At 51.8% G+C, this 17,217-nt stretch overlaps 3 protein-coding genes across 3 annotated transcripts; 1 reads left to right on the top strand and 2 right to left on the bottom strand.

Moving 5' to 3' along the window:
• The first annotated feature begins 736 nt into the window (after positions 1-736).
• On the top strand, positions 737-8,478 carry dyrk2 (dual-specificity tyrosine-(Y)-phosphorylation regulated kinase 2). Its single transcript, XM_086103293.1, has 7 exons — positions 737-1,283; positions 3,415-3,524; positions 4,344-4,653; positions 4,728-4,891; positions 5,006-5,395; positions 5,743-5,833; positions 5,907-8,478. The coding sequence occupies exons 1-7, from the start codon at positions 1,244-1,246 to the stop codon at positions 6,527-6,529; spliced, it is 1,728 nt and encodes a 575-aa protein (XP_085959419.1). The 5' UTR covers positions 737-1,243; the 3' UTR covers positions 6,530-8,478.
• A 3,520-nt stretch (positions 8,479-11,998) lies between these two features.
• On the bottom strand, positions 11,999-13,720 carry ifng1 (interferon gamma 1). Its single transcript, XM_086103294.1, has 4 exons — positions 13,586-13,720; positions 13,383-13,454; positions 12,522-12,761; positions 11,999-12,303 (listed from the first exon to the last, which is right to left on the bottom strand). The coding sequence occupies exons 1-4, from the start codon at positions 13,703-13,705 to the stop codon at positions 12,166-12,168; spliced, it is 570 nt and encodes a 189-aa protein (XP_085959420.1). The 5' UTR covers positions 13,706-13,720; the 3' UTR covers positions 11,999-12,165.
• An 814-nt stretch (positions 13,721-14,534) lies between these two features.
• On the bottom strand, positions 14,535-16,538 carry LOC147186478 (uncharacterized). Its single transcript, XM_086103299.1, has 4 exons — positions 16,177-16,538; positions 15,490-15,561; positions 15,188-15,421; positions 14,535-14,843 (listed from the first exon to the last, which is right to left on the bottom strand). Exons 1-4 carry the CDS (start codon positions 16,438-16,440, stop codon positions 14,730-14,732), a joined length of 684 nt encoding a protein of 227 aa, XP_085959425.1. The 5' UTR covers positions 16,441-16,538; the 3' UTR covers positions 14,535-14,729.
• Positions 16,539-17,217: the final 679 nt, after the last annotated feature.

The following is a 17,217-nucleotide window of genomic DNA, read 5'->3' as shown; positions in this document are numbered from 1 at the left end:
CATTGAGAAAATGACCAAAAAAAGAGAATGACACAGAATCATCTTTTGTGGAGATGCACCCCTGACAAATAAGGCATCTTCGCTTAGGGGGGTTTGAATCATCAAGTGTAATTATGTAAAACAATGGAAGGACAAAATATTCAAAGCCGTTGAAGTCGGGTATTGTGTGGACACGACTGTCCAGAAAGTACAGAGACCATGAAATTGTTGAATAAGAGGATTGGAAAAAAAGTCCAACACTGACTGCGATTAGCCAATTAGCAGCGAGCAAACATACCTTTCCAGAACGGTCTTCAAAGGCGGCTTGAAATAATCTGCCCTGCTGAAACATCGGCCAGTTTCATTTCTTCTTGTTTCTCAAACAAACAAAGAAAACGACAAAATGGGACAAATAGGAAAAAAAGTAGACAAAACAGAGAGTTGAAGGTCAGCTCAGGTAAGTTAATTGATAAGCTCACAAAAAGGTCAAAGAAAGAGTTCACCTGTTTGCTGCAGCGTGACATGAGCCAGGCTGATTCGGGGAACCCCCGGGGGCCCGGATCCGGCCTGGGGGCAACCGTCTCTCGCAGCACGCTGTCCGCCAAGCTCGCGGACACCTTCTGCCATGGACGGCTCGTCAAGACACCACCGGCGCCATTGTTCGAAAACGCCAGAGTGCTGCATCACTGCTCGCGGCCGCCAGATGGCAGCGTCGCGTTGCGTCGCGTCGCGTCACCGGACTTCCGAATGACTTCAGGACACCTACAAGGACAAGACTGGACTTCAGTTTTTACCCCTCTGAAATATGTATTGCTTTTTAGAAAGATACTTTTTTTTGTGTTAGCAATGCGCATCAGCGAAGAGGCATTTTGGATTATGCACACAAGCGCCCCCTCACCCCTTCCAATTTAACTTGACTCACTTGTGCGTTTTCTCTCTCTCTCTCTCTCTCTCTCTCACACACACACACACACACACACACACGATCGCTCGCGCGCGCGCGCGCGCGCACACACACACACACTTCTCGTCGAGGGATTGCTTTTTGTTCTTTCAGTGACTGACTGATGCGATCATCGTGACGCTTCCTCGTCACCCCTTCACAATGCGTGTGCGCGTGCGTTGAAAGAGGACAAGTTGATTGACTCCACTGTAGGACGACAAGGACTTTCTTGAAATTAGCGCCGGAGCAGGAGGAGGGGGAGGCGGCGATGTCCCGAGTGTGTATGCGCGCGTGCGCGACCAGAGGGGAGCAGCGGCCGCCATGTTAACCAAGAAGCCCGGAGCCTCGGTCCTCCCGACGGGTGAGCACAGCCTACTGTAGCCGAGAGGAGCGCATCCGAGCGTGGCCGATGCGGTCGGCCCGGGATGGGGATGGGGGGGGGGGGGGGGGCGCTTCCCTCCGGTGCACATATACATGCACATATACATGTGATATATATATATCGAGAGAAATCTATAGATAGACGTGTGTTTGTTTCAAGGAAAAAAAAGAGCGCCTGTGAGATGGGAGCTGGCTTAGCATGCTAAGTGCTAAAAATAGTCTCTTGCGCCCCAGAAGCGGGCTGCTAGCCTGAGCCGCTAACGTTAGCCCCCAGCGGCGATCCAAACAGTCGCTTTTGGAGCACTGACAGTCGATGGAATGCAATCGATTAGCTCTTTGACGCGCCGCTCGACACAAACGCGACTCTTGCGTGACATCGCGAGCTCGCGATGCGGAGCGCAGCAGCGGTTGAGACTTGTCGTCTGTCCGCTGACATGTACCGACTTGTGTCATCACTACTGCGCGAGTCATGGCAACCGTCGGCTTGTGTAAATGTCGAACGACGAGAAGAAGCCACCGCGGCGGCTCACGGTGCGAAGAGCCCAGTAAGCAGGCGAGGCGGTCAAAAGAGAGCGAGTGAGCAGTGGCGGTTGATTCAGTGTGACTTGAGTTGAGTTGTGCAGAGGAAATAAAGCCGGAGGTACTTGACTCCTGCTAGCTGCTTGCTCATGCTTTTCGGCTGTCGTGTAGTTACTGTGTAACAGGCAATAGTCAGCGGCGCACCATGCATGCACGCACGCACGCCTTGATTTTCCCACTCGTCCCGTCCGGCAGCATGCCGGTGGTGCTCGCCAGCGCAATGGTGTGGGGTTCGCCAGTGCGGCGCGCTTGCTTTTGCGCGTCGCGCCGTCGGACGGATCCATTTGATTGACCCTCGTTTTTTTTTGGGGGGGGGGGGGCGGCTTACGTCGTTTAGAGCGCGTCCTCACTGATAGGTGCAACATTTAGTCGACAACTGTTTTGAGCAACAACTTCAATTTCAGCCTCTCAACAGTGAATATTTACTTGCATCGTTCTGCTTTCATCCTCCATGAAAGCAGAACGATTGTGCTTTCCTCAACATAAGATGTGAGCAAACATCTGCTTTTCCTTTTTTTCGCCTATTTCTCAAACAGGGACCGAGCCGGCAACTAAATCCTAAAAGGATTTTAGTCAATTTGAAATAGTTTTATTTCAAATCAGGGGAAGACAATTCCAATGATTGAGCCAATTCATGGAAAAAGGTATCAATGCCTTCATGGATTCTTTGAGACTGTTCCGTCGCAGCCCTCATGTACTGCGCCGCGTGGCTGCTAACAGGCTGCAGCCGGTTCCCAAAAAACACGCCGAATGTTTTGCCGGCGGAAGGCGCACACACTCGATTATGAGCGATGGGAGTTCGTGAGTGGCGGGACTTAAAAAGCGCTCCTTGGCCTCATTAGCGGAATTACACGGAGCCTTCCGATTAAAAAACGACACGCGCCATCTGTCGCCCTCAAAGTCTCCCGCACGCGCGCGTTGTGGCCCAGGCGAACAGTTTCGCACAAACGCAGTGCCGTCCTGGTGCCGGCATTCTATTACGTCAACGACGACGCTTACGTCAACATTTTCAAGACTTGCAAAGGAGGCCGCCCCACCGTTTGACAGCGGCGAGCATGAGGCCGCACAAACCGAGGCTGTGCAAATGCAAGCCAAAACCTGATCGAGCGGCGCAGGGACGGACGGGATAGGTTTCCAAATCGCAAATACTGTAATTGGGTGGAATCAGGTCAAAGATGAAGGCAAATAGCCGGGTGACCGGAGAGAAGGGGCGGGGGGCGTGCTGCAAATCAGTGGGGGGTTTTGCAAAGAAAGAGGGGTGGCTTACCTCCTCAAATCTGCATATGTGTCAATCCGTCGACTTCTTAGGACCTTTCTGCTTGGTGGTGACCTGTGAAATGTTGACAAAAATGCATTTATCAATGTTGGGAAATCCTGAAGAATTTGACAGAGTTGACATTGTAACTAAGGTTTTCGACTGCGGCCCCGCGACCGCAAAATTTCGCACACCCCTTCTGTCAACTCTCGCTGGCCGGACATTGACACTTTTGGGTGTTTTTTTTTTTTAAATGATGATATTTTTTTCCTGGCAGGCAAAGCGGGCGAGCCGGTCTTCCCTCCCGGTCCCGGCGGCGCCCTGACGACATCGCCCGTCACGCTGCCGCCTCTGCACAACAACAACAACAACCTCAACCCACTGACAGTACGTTCGCAAACAAGCTCCGGTTAACGTCTTAATCTGAGAGAAGCACCCGTGAGCTTTCGCCGCACGCAAGCGCACAGAGGTGTCTGAAGTGCACGCTGTTATCGAAGAGCAGCCAGGTGTGCGGTCACCATGGTGACGAGGAGATGAACAAGGCGGCGGTGCGTTTGTGTACACGTGAGGCAGGCGGCTTTCCTCACCCACACGTGTCCAAATGAAGGGCACGACATTGTCACGCAAAACGCTTGCGTTTCATTTCCATTCATCCATTCCAGGCGTCCTCCCAAAAACAAGAACCGTAATGAGGAAAACTGTCAGAATAACATCCAAATTTCAAGGGAAATAAAAAGAAGGAAGCCATTTTTGTTCCATTGCATCAAGCAAACGGCCGTTTTGCGTCGGCTTCTCTGGCTCATTTCATTTGTCCTTCTTCACTGACCATCAAGAATATAAGTGCAATGTCACGCATCTTCATTTCTCGACAGCTCTTTCACAACAGCTGACTATGTATGTATCTATATATAGATATCTAACTCCTGGATCATATGACGGTGGTTTCATTAGCATTAGCAGTAGCTTCAACTTAACTGGTCCTCAGGAAATGCTCACATGTGAAAGCCTTCAGCATTCGCTCAGTTAGGTTATGAAGCAAATTTGTTGCACTGTTTTTTCACACATGCCAGCACTTTTCTCTCTTCTTAAAATACGTGACAATAAATCGGGTGTTTTTTGGGAGGGCTGGAACAAATGAATGCGATTGGAATCCATTTCAAGGAACCGCAAAGTCGGTGCCGTCCCACTCAAAGTGTTTCCGCTCAGGGTGGCGCTAAAGCGGCCATGTCGGAGAGCGTGCACATCACGCAGCTGTTTGACGACAGCGGGGTGAAACGAGCTCATCCGAGCGGCCCGCAGCTCAACGGCGGTCTGGCGTCGCTCGCCCCCTCCCGGCCGGAGCGCCCCTCCGCCGCCGACCCGGATCCGGCCCACCACGGGCGCCCCGGCGCTACCTCGCACAAGGCGCCCGAGGGCAAAGCCAAGCCGGTCGCCTCCACGCCCGAGCAGGCCATGAAGCAGTTCATGTCCAAGATGTCGTCCTTCGAACACCACGAGGTCTTCAGCTACCCCGAGGGTGAGCGCTCGCTGCCGCCGCCGCGCGACATCCGCCGGCGGCCATCTCTCAAGCTCGCCGTCTTTTCTGCCTAGTCTATTTTGTCGGTCCCAACGCTAAGAAGAGGGCGGGCGTCGTGGGGGGCGCCAACAACTGCGGCTACGATGACGAGCAGGGTTCCTACATCCAAGTGCCGCACGACCAAATCGCCTATCGGTACGAAGTCCTGAAGGTGATCGGCAAGGGCAGCTTTGGACAGGTACGAACGAAGCGGCGCGCGGCTGCAAAAATGCTCCGGCGCCACGCTGCGACAGCACGCTCTGACTTCACACCGTATGGCCCGACGCCTCTCTACGCACGACTCGGCGCGCAGGTGGTGAAGGCGTTCGACCACAAAACGCAGACCCACGTGGCGCTGAAGATGGTGCGCAACGAGAAGCGTTTCCACCGGCAGGCGGCCGAGGAGATCCGCATCCTGGAGCACCTGAGGAAGCAGGACAAGGACTCCAGCATGAACGTCATCCACATGCTGGAGAACTTCACCTTCCGCAACCACATCTGCATGACCTTTGAGCTGCTCAGCATGAACCTGTATGAGCTGATCAAGAAGAACAAGTTCCAGGGCTTCAGTCTGCCCCTTGTGCGCAAGTTTGCGCACTCCATCCTGCAGTGTCTCGACTCGCTGCACAAGAACCGCATCATCCACTGCGACCTCAAGCCCGAGAACATCCTGCTCAAGCAGCAGGGACGTAGCGGAATCAAGGTGAGCGGCTTCCATGAGTTACTTTCTACTTTGGAAGCTCCGGCTACAGTTGTTGGCGCTCGCACGTCGCCTGCGAGTATTTTGGGATAGCTCTGTTGCTATCTGTGGTTGCTTGGTGCGAGTTCAAGAGGCGGGTCTTTGAAGGCTTACGAGGAATCATAGCGTTGATGCTAAACTACCCTAGCCGGTCCATGGTGTTTTTCGCATTCGAGCTTAGCCTTAGGCCAACAGGCATTCGCTCTTCTACGGGCGCAGTCGGCCTTTTGGCCGCTTCGCCGAACGAGGTTACGTTTGTCATCAGCCCTCCACCAGAGGGCGCTCAGAACAAGCGCTTTTGTGTTTTCCAGGTGATCGATTTTGGCTCCAGCTGCTACGAACATCAGAGAGTTTACACGTACATCCAGTCCAGGTTCTATCGGGCCCCGGAAGTCATCCTCGGTAAGACGTCACAATTGCGGCCCGACGAGCCCAAAAGATACGTGGCCGACACGCTGCGCTGCGGCCTTTCCAGGTTCCAGGTACGGGATGCCCATCGACATGTGGTCCCTGGGCTGCATCCTGGCCGAGCTCCTGACGGGTTGTCCCCTGCTTCCGGGCGAGGACGAAGGCGACCAGCTGGCCTGCATCGTGGAGCTTCTGGGCATGCCGAGCCAGAAGCTCCTGGACAACTCCAAGCGAGCCAAGAATTTTGTGTCGTCCAAAGGGTACCCACGCTACTGCACCGTCAGCACCCTGCCCGACGGCACGGCGGCGCTCAGCGGCGGGCGCTCGCGGCGCGGGAAGCTGCGGGGTCCGCCGTGCAGCAAGGACTGGAGCGCGGCGTTGAAGGGCTGTGACGATGCGCTCTTCTCGGACTTCCTCAAACAGTGTCTGGAGTGGGACCCCGCCATCAGGATGACGCCCAGCCAGGCGCTGCGCCACCCCTGGCTGAGGAGGAGACTCCCCAAACCGCCCGCCGGCATCGCCGCGGACAAGACGGCCTCCTCCAGACGCGCCACCCCCGCCGACGGCGCCGTCACCTCCATCTCCAAGCTCTCGGCCACCTCAGCCAAAGCCAGGACTAACCTGGCACCCATCACCGACGCCAACGGGAACATCCAACAGCGGACAGTCCTGCCCAAACTGGTGAGCTGAAAGCGAGCGCACCCCCGGCCCAACGAGGAAGCGCTCACGAGCTCGCGGATGCCACGTCACCGACAGCACAGTCGATCGACTTGAGGCTGCCTGGGGTGCGTTCGGTGCAGATGGGAGGAAAACACACCGTCCCCGGTGGTGCCTTCAGGCTCCTCCGGTCGAGTGACGCAGACAATCAACACAAACGGCGCAGATGGAGGGAACAAGGCTGTTTTCATCTTTTAGCACGTTATTCCATCAACAACAATTAGGCACCCCAAAAACGTTTTTATCTGGAGGATGACGCTCACAAAACTAGCCGTGCGCGCCGCCGATGGAGCTACTGGCACATTAATCGGCGTTGGGAACTCTTAGCCACATCAAGCTCTCGGCAGACTAATCTAGCAGAGAAGTCTTACATCGCATTCAATAACTCAATGCGTGCTTTGTTTTCAGTTAGCACCTCTGTTAGCATGACGCTCAGAAGAGAGGCTTCTTGTTTCTGTGCGATTAGCATCATGAGACGCCACCATGCTAACTCCTGTCAGAGGCTAATTCAGGACAGATGCTACACACATCCAAAGTGTACAATGGCTTCATTTTTCGAATACTGCCAACTGACGCCAGCTGTTTACAGTCCCCAACCGCCCTCCCACCGCTCCTAAAAAGATGATGATAATGAAGGGTCCGTGTCAACACAACATGCTACACTGTGAGGGCGTCAGCCATTTAAAGCCATTTTCTATCCTCGGGGCGTGTGTGTGTTCGCGCACGCGTTCACATGATAAATCGCACAGCAAGTGAACGCCTCACGAAGACGTGCAGGCGGGATGTTATTTATGAATATTTATTATCAACATTTTTGTTCTAACCAGGATGTGCAGCAAATACTTGAACGTGTGCGTGTGCCTGTTTGTTTGAAAACCAAAACGCAAGTGGCAGTGATACTACAATGATGATGATCTCAGCGACGTAGCATACAGGCGAGCCGACAAGAACACACTATCTGCTTTGTGATTGATTTTTTTTTTCTTTTGTTCCACTGAGCAAGACGACTAAACTTTTGTGCCTTCAAAGATCGACATCAAGCCAGAAAGCGTTCAATTACTGTTGGAACCTTTTAGAACGGGAAGTTGCGGGTCTTGGCGGAGACACGCCATCGGCCAGATGATATCACACGTCGCCAACGACGGCAGGGTTAAGCTAACACTAGCCAATCCACCGCTAGCATCTGAATGCTAGCCGATTTTGCTGCAATGATGCTTGTTTTTGTAACAGTGATGTAAGAACTACTGCTAACAGCGTGAGTAAGTAGTTTTGGTCAGTGCTTAAACTAGCGGGTTTTCTTTTGGGGGGGGGGGGGATCAGCCGACACGAGCCAATCGCCCGCTAGCATGCAAAGGCTCGGCCCTGCACTGCCACTGACGTTTGTTTTCTCCTCACGAACCACTGCCTAGAAAGTGCTCGTAGCACAATCACCGGATCTAGCTGTGGGCATTAGTCTTATTGTTTTCGGTACCTCAGACTAAGCTCAGCTATGATGACGACAACGTGACAAACACCTAGGGCATTTGGTTGATTCTACCGAAGTGCATTCCGCGGCTCGAGGCAGGCTAGCGGCGAACAAGTTGCTCAGACAGACGACAGAACAAGTAGACAAGGGCAAACGCAAGTGGAGTTTTGTGAAAGCTGCAGCCAATCTGCTCACTGATGAGGCTAGCTTGTTTCGGACAGATGTCTAGACGGACTCTGCTACTGTTAGCTGTTCTGTATTTTTGTGACGTTTATGGGTTTTTGACATGTATGTATGATATTGTTTATGATTAATGAATTCTGCCCTCACTTTTACAACGTACTGTATCCACTGTACACGACACTATACACACACACACACGCACCTTTTCTAGTGAGCCTTTGTTACTTTTTATTGTGGTGGAATACGAATATGAATAAAAGTCTTATTGACCACATTGGATCACGTGTGCAATGAATGGAAACAAACGGGTTACTTTGTTGGGTTTTAGGAGCCAATTGTAGCATTGACGACGACTCGCAGCCAATGACGGCTGTGTTGCCGGGCAGGAAAGCAGTGTCTGTTGTCAAGGTAACAGCTAATAGACCTGTCATTTGTTGCATTATTAATCAGTTCGGTCAAAAGAGTTTATCATTATTCATTTCTTTGAACGGGGTTATTGTAAAAAAAAAAAAAAAAAAAAAGGCCAAATAAACCAAGTACTTTGGATTATTGGTTTATTAATTAAAATGTAATTTAAAATAGAATTACTCTAGCAGTGCACATATTTTACATGGAATAAAGATGTCTTTTTTCTTATTTTGAAAAATTCTAAATAAAAAATACATTTTGATTTTATAAAATAGTTGGTTCATTCATTTCATTACATTAAGTTAAGTTAATTACGTACACAATTTTAAATGAGCCTTATTAATTATGGAATTAAACTAAGCTCGCAGACAACAAAGATAATAGATGTTTTACATATTTGAGTCCATGTTTAAATCATTCAAATGTGATTATATATTATTTTAAATTATGAATAGCAGAAAGATCAGAGAGCCGCAGTGGCTATTTTGTTTGCGTTTCCATGGTGACTAACAAATCAAATAATACACTAATGTGTTTTATTGACACGATAAACAACCAATAACAGAACAAAAATACAATTGCACACTTTTCTGTCTGCACTCATAAGTGCTTTGGACACACGTGTCAGCTCTCAAACTGACTTTATGCCTGCCTGTGAGGGTCTCTGATTTAGTCGCAGTGCACAAGCGCGTGCGCGTGTGTATACGCGGTGTCAGATTTGTGAGAAAATTTTAAATACTTCTTGTCATTCAATACCACATTTACACACAGCAACAGTCGATAAAATATTTTTATAATCAATATATTCAGTGTTTGGTTCCGTTTTTTTGTCTATGTGTCGACCTCATTTCGGGGAGGCGACAATCAAACTGTTGATCTGAAGTAAAAAGTTGATTAAAACAACATTTCAGGAGAGAAGGTCTCACTTTATTTTTCTCAGGCACTCTTTGGACACATACAATTTTTCATTTGGATTGACTCGCTCTTATTTTGAAACGCAGGCCTGCTTTTATTTGATGCATGGGAGAACATTACACGGTTGTGCTGATGAATGTCATTCAAAAGAGGTTATTTTCATTTTAAATGGGATTCCAATTTAAAATGGGAAGACATTTCACAAAGCACCATCAGTGAACAAACATCATCGAGAAAACAATGAGATGGTCTCTATTCAGTCAATCATACCCCCCCACCAAGTTTGACATGATGATGGTCTTCTCAGCCCTTCATGCAAGCTATATTCTCATTCTTCATTTGAGCCAAATACCTCTGATGTAAAGGTCAACTAAGACTATTTCAGGAGTCACGGCATTATGCTAAGATATAAATACTGATTTAGCCCCTTAAAGTGTTGTACCGGATGTCAAGAACAGTATTTCAAAGTCTTTGCACTTACCGATTAAGATGAGGTGGGCTTGTGGGGCCTCTGGAAGTGACGTTCCTGTCGATGGGATTTGACAGGAGCAGGCAAGCGCAGTTCATGATGGACTGCCAACTGGCTTCCAAGTCTGTCACGGCAGCACCCTGCCGCCAGAAAGTATCTGACTTTTGACCTGTAAACGCAGTTACAGTATTGAGCACAATATAGCGTCACAATGGTTATTTGGTCAAGAACACAAGCGATATGAGGAGGTGATTACTGGTGTTAACCTACTCGCTAGTAGTCCCGGGACACAGTCAAGTCAGTCTGTAATTCTCAAGTCGGATGGCAGCTCGACTGGTTGCGCTATCTCCTCAAACTCGCCCACTCGTCGAGCTTTGGAACGTTTGTTGTTCCACAACAAAGTGAACGAGGTCAACTTGCCGGTGTGAAGTTGAAACGGACGAGTTGGGAAGCTGTTTAAAGATGGCGCCTTGGTTCCTTTCCAATTTGCCGCCGAGTTTGATTGACGGGCACTTCCGGGTCTCCTTCTTCTTCTGTGGTTTTAATCGCGGTTGCCGAACCGTAACCGTTCGAACGCGGGTGCCCCGCAGTCCCGCGGATTTACAACTAAATCCGCGATTGCGCCAAATAGCTTATAAATAATTTACACTGGAATGTAAAACCGAGTCCAAAAATGAATACGTGCGAAATTAAACCCAAAAGCCAAATGCATACAAGTGAACGAGCAAATTATTTCACAAAAGTAGCTCAGTGTACACGCCGCAACTCTCTCGAATACAAGCGGCTCGATTGGGTCCACCAGATGTCACCAACACACAACCCGACTTCGTATTCGCCCAATACAGGCGCTACGCGATCAAAACAGCACGAGCGAGACAAAAAACACACATAGCGCACACACGCAACACAAAATACAAACATCACACGCGTACACGAACGCTGAGCCCACAAAGCGCGCTGCAAACACACAAACACCGTGTGACACAGCACAATACACAAAAAACACAATTCACACGGCCCTGCGACATTTGCAACACAAAACACACAAGACAAACACACGACATAATACAACACAGCAGACGGCACACACACAAACACACGAATCCAAATGCCATTGTCAATGTGATGGTTTTGTAAAAGTGAACAAGTGCTTCAGTGGCGATGATGATATTGTCAGTGTTGGTTTGTCACCTGTGGCATGCTTGTGGAGTTCCCCCTTGCCGACGTGCCAGAACTCTTTTCCTTTTACCCGAATCTTACTCAGTGAAGAATGGAAGAAGAAAAAAAAAAGAATGTGCACGGTGATGTCTTGCTGATTTTCTGGTCACAAAGGCCGTCTTCTTGTCACGGAAACAGTGACGCTCCAATTTCCATCCGTGAATGCCACTGACTTGTTTTGTTTGTTTGTTTTTTGTTTTTTTTAGATTGAGAGGGCACTCCAAAAAAAAAAAAAAAAAAAGTGGGCGAGAACGTTTCCATTCGCTGTCAAATATGAACACACTTAAAAGAAATATTCCACCCCGGTCTCAATGTCTGACACATTTTTAGAAAGGCAAGAAGTTGTTCCCTTTTCCTGCGCCCGCTGCTGACTCACACCGAAACACGCGCGCAAAGACAAAGGTGGAGGAAGGTGAACATCAACTCTCAGTTTCTCTCTCAAAGTTGTCATGGGTTTCTTTTTCGCGGTCGCAGCCGCCCCCACCGCCGTGCAGCTCGCACAGAAACTCACAGCCAGACAGACGCGCGCACAAGCCGCCGCACGCGCGCACTGCCGATTTGATGACTTTTTCTCTCGGACTGTATTTGTGAGGCCAATTCTTTCTTTGGATCTGAGAGGACCGGCTGCCGTGTCCCTTCCTGCGAGGCTTCTCCTCTCGCAAAAAGATTCCTTCCAAGCCCGTAGAGGCTTTGTCAGTGCTCTTCAGTTCCCCTCAACGGCGCTTCTTTTGTTTTCTTTTCTTTATTATTTGTTGGGGCGTCAATGAAAACAGAGGGACAGCAATCGAATCGTAGCGTCTTTATTCCATGCCAATCAATAAATAGCTCATAAATAATCACAAATAAATCTTAAATAGCATCATAAATATCCGGGAGCCCTAAATGTGTTTGTGGAGAGCGTCGTGATAAATACAAGTCAAATGTGAGCGGATGAAAACGAATCCCTTCAGCTCATGGTCCGCGCGCTGCGCGCGCGCTGCGCCGGCGCCGCGACGTTCTCGCCCGGAGCCTCTCGGCCAACGAGCTGGCCTCCTCGTACAGCCAGGGCAGCTCCCACAATGCTTTGCTCTGGACCACCAGGTCGTCCATCTTTGGGGACAGACGGCGGAGGAGAACAAGGCCAAAGGTCACGTTAGGTCACGTCTTTGGGCTCAAGGGGACGGTTCATCCGGAGAAAGACTGGTTGAAATGCGGATGCTCGATAGTTGTCTCTCGACACATGTCATCGTAAGGACATGAAGAAAAGCGTACACAACGCGTGTCCAATTTGAAGAGGGAAATATTTCAAAGAAGGGGCGGCGTTGTACCTGCACGTGTCGGAGCTTGTGTAGGCCATCGAGAAGTTTGTCTTGCTCTTGATATCGGTACTTCCTCAGATCCCGCACGCGCCTCAGCAGGTAGTCGAGTCCGACTCGGGCGTCGCCGCCGCTTTCGGGCGCGGAGCCGGCGGCGGGCGCGTGCGGCGTGGGGCCGGGCGGCCGCTTCAGCATGCGCTCCAGCAGCTCCTCGTACGTCTGCAGCACCGCCGACATCAGCACGCCCTCGGCCTGAAAACACGCAACGGTCACGGCTAGGGGAGGGGGGAGGGGGGCGCGGATTCCCTCCATTCTCTGATCGCCATGATATCTTTTTGTTCGATGCGTTTCGGAACAAACGCGAGCGACGACGCCAGCCGTAGCATTGTCACCAATATTGGATTTACGAATGTTTTGGAATCGAGGCAACCGAACCGTCAATTCGTACGGACTTGAATTCGAGTCGTTCAAGCGATCTGAAATCGGCATCGGGGCCGACGGCGCCTTGACAGAACAGAGGCGGCGAGAATAGTCAGCGGCGTGGCAGGTCAGGTGACTTTTGAACCCATCAACAGCGCACAAAACAAAAAGAGAAGGACCAGAAGACGTTTGAAGCAGTTCGGACTGAAATCGACATTGGCAAGGACAACGTGCAAAACCACGTCACATCAGTAGTCGGCGGCGTTTTGCGCGGATGCGGCGTCGTGCGGCAAAAGGCAAACATGACAACGAAGACGTTTCGGAGTTGTTCCGCGACAACCTTGCGTCGCTTCGAGTGACAAGCGAGTTTGTCCCGCCGGGCCACCACAATGCTAAAGAAAAACAACAAGCTAAGCGAAGATAGGCTAGGCTAGGCTAGCGACATGCTCTGACCTCCATCTTGGTGCTCAGGAGTTCTCTGGAGAAGATGGGATGGCCGTTAAAACGTTCTTTGGGTGGGATTTTCTGCACACACACACACACGCAGAACATGAACACAAACGCACTCGCACAATAAAATGAGGTTGTCCGTGGTGGAAATGCCAGGAGATGAATATAACAAGTCCAATGTGTGCCCGCACCAGTACAGTACTCACGTAAAGCTGCAGTAGGTTCTGAATGGTTCTGTTCATCCTCAGGGGCACATGAGAGGTCCCGACCGGACATAGACACAAGTAGGCGCAGACTCCAAGCGCGGCCCTCGCCGCGGCAAACATTCTCAAGCGGGCTCTCGCGTTTGCGTGCATCGCAGGTCCGATTCCCGAGCCGGGCCTCGACTCGGTGCCGGCGGCGATGTCGACGTGACAAAGTGTCGACTCGTCGGCGAGGTCTCGCATTTAAAAGATGAGATGCGCTCACGCGCGCACACAAAGTGATGATTTCAGTGTGAAAATGTGGTTGACAATTTCCTTTAAAACAGCAAAGTTCACAGAAGGACAGGGTGAGGGGTCTCCCACACACGCGCACGCCGACAACCGCACACGGTGCTCGTGCGCGTCGGACTCGAAACCAAAAGGAAGCGATGAGCTTAAGAGGAACCGCTCTTGAATTTCCTGCCCTGCTGGGATCGAGTCTGACGACGCGCCGGTGCCAAGACGCGCAACGCGGCTTCTCCGGCGGTCGGGTGAGCGGTCGGCTAACGCCCCCCCCGGCAGCTTCTTTACAAAAAAATCCCCAATAACGCATCCAGTGAGAGCGCCGTCCACTGAATCGGATGCATTACGACCGTGATTAACGGTCGCGACGATCCGAGTTTGTTTTACGTATGCATCGCAACATCGTTTTGGTTTTGGTTTTGTGTCCCCCCCCCAAGGTTTCCAAGCCGATTTGACCTTCAGCATCATTTCAGATCAAGCATCGGGAAGAATTTGCATCATGCAACAGCAGGAAGACGCCAAAAAGTCCCTGGCGGCGGGCACGGGGGAAACTCCTCAAAGGTTAAAGGGCACGTGACATCATCCCCGAGTCAAAGAGAAAGCGGCGGAAATGCCGCCCTGCGCAATGGAGTGAAGTCGCCGCTTTCGAGGAAACTCGAGGGACCAAACGTGAGCTTTGGACGTGTGCTTTTATTACTAGGATTTCGATGAATACACGCGCACAATAAAAAGAGGATGTTCAACATCAACATCCGACAGGTTCCCGCGCCTTCCGCTAGCGAGAATAAATTAAAGTACAGGAGGGAATTAAATAAAGCAATAAATTAGGAGGATCAGGAAAAAAAATCCAAAAGCTGAAAAAGATTCACGGCCAGGCCTCGGCGGGTGGGGCCAAAGCACGAGAGCCAATCACGGTCGCCATGTTGTACACCTCCAGGAGCTGAGAGAGCGCCCTCTTTTGGAACGTCATGTCGTCCACCTGCAGGCGCACACACATTCATCTTATTTCTGGGGCCGTCATTGAGATTTCTGGATCATTTATTTGTCATATTATTCTAACGTGGGCGTCGGCCGTCGGCGGGGCACGCGTCGAAGCGGCTTGCCGGACAAACGACCACTGGCGCTCACAATCACACCCGGGGACGATTTGGAGTGTTCCGCGAACTTTTCGGAAGGCGACGGGCAACCGCGGTACCCGGAGAAAAGCCACGCGGGCGCGGGGGCCAAAATGCAAACTCCACACGGATTCGGATTTCTCAACATGAGGGCCCAGTCGATTTGTGATTTTTCACGAGCTAAAGGAAGCAAGTGTTTTCTCCTCACCTCGAGCCGCGCGAGCTGATGGAAGACGTCGCCGGTGTCGGGGCAACGTGGGGGGGCCAGGTCGGCGCTGAGGCGGCGCATCTTCTTGGTCAGGTGGTCCACGTTGCGCCTGAGCCGCTCCCGCCTGGCCCGGTCGGGCACGGCCTTCAGCAGGGTGCCGTTGTGCAGGATGCTCTCCAAGAGGCGCACGTAGACGTGCAACGTGGCCTCCATCAGCTTGACCTCCTCTCGGTTCTGCGGGGGAGCGCGGCAAAGGTGTCGGCGCCACCCGACGGAAGCGCTCGCCGCGTTGTCCTTCTTACCTGACACGCTTTGATGCTCCTGATGACGCCGTTGAAGGGAGGGTGAGTGCTGATGTTCATGCTCTTCAGATCCTGAAACGCATACACACACAACCTCAACATACCGAAACACGCACACACCCCAAAAAAAAAAAAAAAGTGACACGGGCCTCCTCAACGGGCTGAGACAGACGGCCCAAAATGCTGAAATGCACTCGGTTTGCCCACATGCCGAAAAACACCAGAAGTCATGATGGCAAAGCACGACCGGCATATCAACAAAGCGGAACACACACGCGAGCATGCTGAAACAAACACACGCATCATCCGCTGCTAAAAAAGAAAAAGAAAAAAATCCATCAATCAATGGATTTGTCCGCTTCCTCATTTCGGACTTTCTTTCCATTGTTCTATGAATCGGTGACGGCCGTCCGGGCGGCAAAGCGGCCCCGTCCCATGGCGCGACGACCTCCATCGAATTCCTTTTCGTAGCATCGTGCGAGCGGGCTGAGACACATCGCGTCAAGCAGGAAAAGACGCCCAAGAGAGCACGGAAGCTGAAAGAGAAGATGCGAAACGACGCAAACCCGCAGGTGGGCCGCCAAAACGCACGCCGACGCACGCGACCGTGCTGAAAAATCCCCCAAAAGTTGAAGGCGAAGACGCGGCGGCTCGTAGCACGATCCCCGCGGGACGCCGTGGGCTCACCACATCTTTGGCGATGTCCTCCAGGATTTTCCTGAGTTCGGGATGCGGGTCCATGCGAGCGGCCTGCGCCGCCAGAGCGCCCAGAAGCAGCAGCGGCAGACACGAGCGGATCGGCGGGGACATGGCGGCGAGACGAGTGACCAAAGACGAGAGACGGCTGCCGCCCGACGAGAGCCAAATGACAAGCGCTGAGAGACGGCGACGCTTTTTCAGGTCAATTCGCTGAGCGCCGCTCGCATCTTTTATACGCATCTTTTGCTTCATTGTGGTCTGTGGCCACTCGGCGGCAAACACCAGAATCTTCCTCCGAAACGTGCTGCTGCTCAGAAACGCGCACGCGCGCGCGCACACACGGTAGGGCCTTCCCTGATGGCATTTCCACTCACCTCCATCTTGGCGAGGACGCTCCAGGGTCACTGCGGTTGTCGTCGGTTTTCGCAGAAGCCTCGGGGCCACGATGACGTGTGCGCAGGTCTGCGGCCTCGGTTCCTAGATGAGTGTGCGTGCTTCCAAAACTTTGCTCGAGCCCCCCAGGACCCGTCGGGGGACAGGGGGGGGGGGCGCACACACACTCTGTGACAGTAACGATCCACTGACATGAGTGTGTGTATGTGTGTGTGTGTGTGTGTGGAGATGCATGCCCCCGTTTCGCTGTGTTCGTCTAGACGCGTGGATGTGATCCAAATCGAAGCAAAGTTGTGCTAAATCGCCGTGAGTTGTGTGCGCGCACGCGCGTAGGTGCTCAAGGCGAAAGAGGCCGCAAGGCGGACGCCCGAGCCACTTCCGGCGGCCGCAACGCCAACTTGGTTTCCACTGAGGGTCCGCATGATTGTTCTTTGAGCGGGGCTTCTCTTCTCTTCTTCTTCTATTTTTCCAATGGGGTCACCTCGTTGTCGTTTGGTGAATGACGCACACCCGGGCGGGGTTGGCCAAGCGCGAAAGAAAAACTTTGGGCACCGATGAGCGCCGAGGGCTACCCGGATGATTCGCTTACTGAGCGAGCGCCGCCGCCGTCTCCCCAAACGACGGTTGTCTTCTTGG

The sequence above is a fragment of the Hippocampus guttulatus genome, chromosome 22 (assembly GCF_054856545.1).
Source record: "Hippocampus guttulatus isolate MCC_2025c chromosome 22, RoL_Hgut_1.0, whole genome shotgun sequence".
Taxonomy (NCBI): domain Eukaryota; kingdom Metazoa; phylum Chordata; class Actinopteri; order Syngnathiformes; family Syngnathidae; genus Hippocampus; species Hippocampus guttulatus.
This window is presented reverse-complemented; position numbering and strand designations above follow the sequence as displayed.

Coding starts and splice junctions, on each gene's coding strand:
- ifng1 (XM_086103294.1), bottom strand. CDS start 13,705: ATGTTTGCCGCGGCGAGGGCCGCGCTTGGAGTCTGCGCCTACTTGTGT. Junction 13,455..13,585: donor AGAACCTACTGCAGCTTTAC/GTGAGTACTGTA, acceptor GTGTGTGTGCAG/AAAATCCCACCCAAAGAACG. Junction 12,304..12,521: donor ACAAGCTCCGACACGTGCAG/GTACAACGCCGC, acceptor CTGTCCCCAAAG/ATGGACGACCTGGTGGTCCA.
- dyrk2 (XM_086103293.1), top strand. CDS start 1,244: ATGTTAACCAAGAAGCCCGGAGCCTCGGTCCTCCCGACGG. Junction 4,892..5,005: donor GCAAGGGCAGCTTTGGACAG/GTACGAACGAAG, acceptor CTCGGCGCGCAG/GTGGTGAAGGCGTTCGACCA. Junction 5,834..5,906: donor GGCCCCGGAAGTCATCCTCG/GTAAGACGTCAC, acceptor CGGCCTTTCCAG/GTTCCAGGTACGGGATGCCC.
- LOC147186478 (XM_086103299.1), bottom strand. CDS start 16,440: ATGAAGCAAAAGATGCGTATAAAAGATGCGAGCGGCGCTCAGCGAATT. Junction 15,562..16,176: donor AGGACATCGCCAAAGATGTG/GTGAGCCCACGG, acceptor TATGCGTTTCAG/GATCTGAAGAGCATGAACAT. Junction 15,422..15,489: donor GGAGCATCAAAGCGTGTCAG/GTAAGAAGGACA, acceptor GCTCCCCCGCAG/AACCGAGAGGAGGTCAAGCT.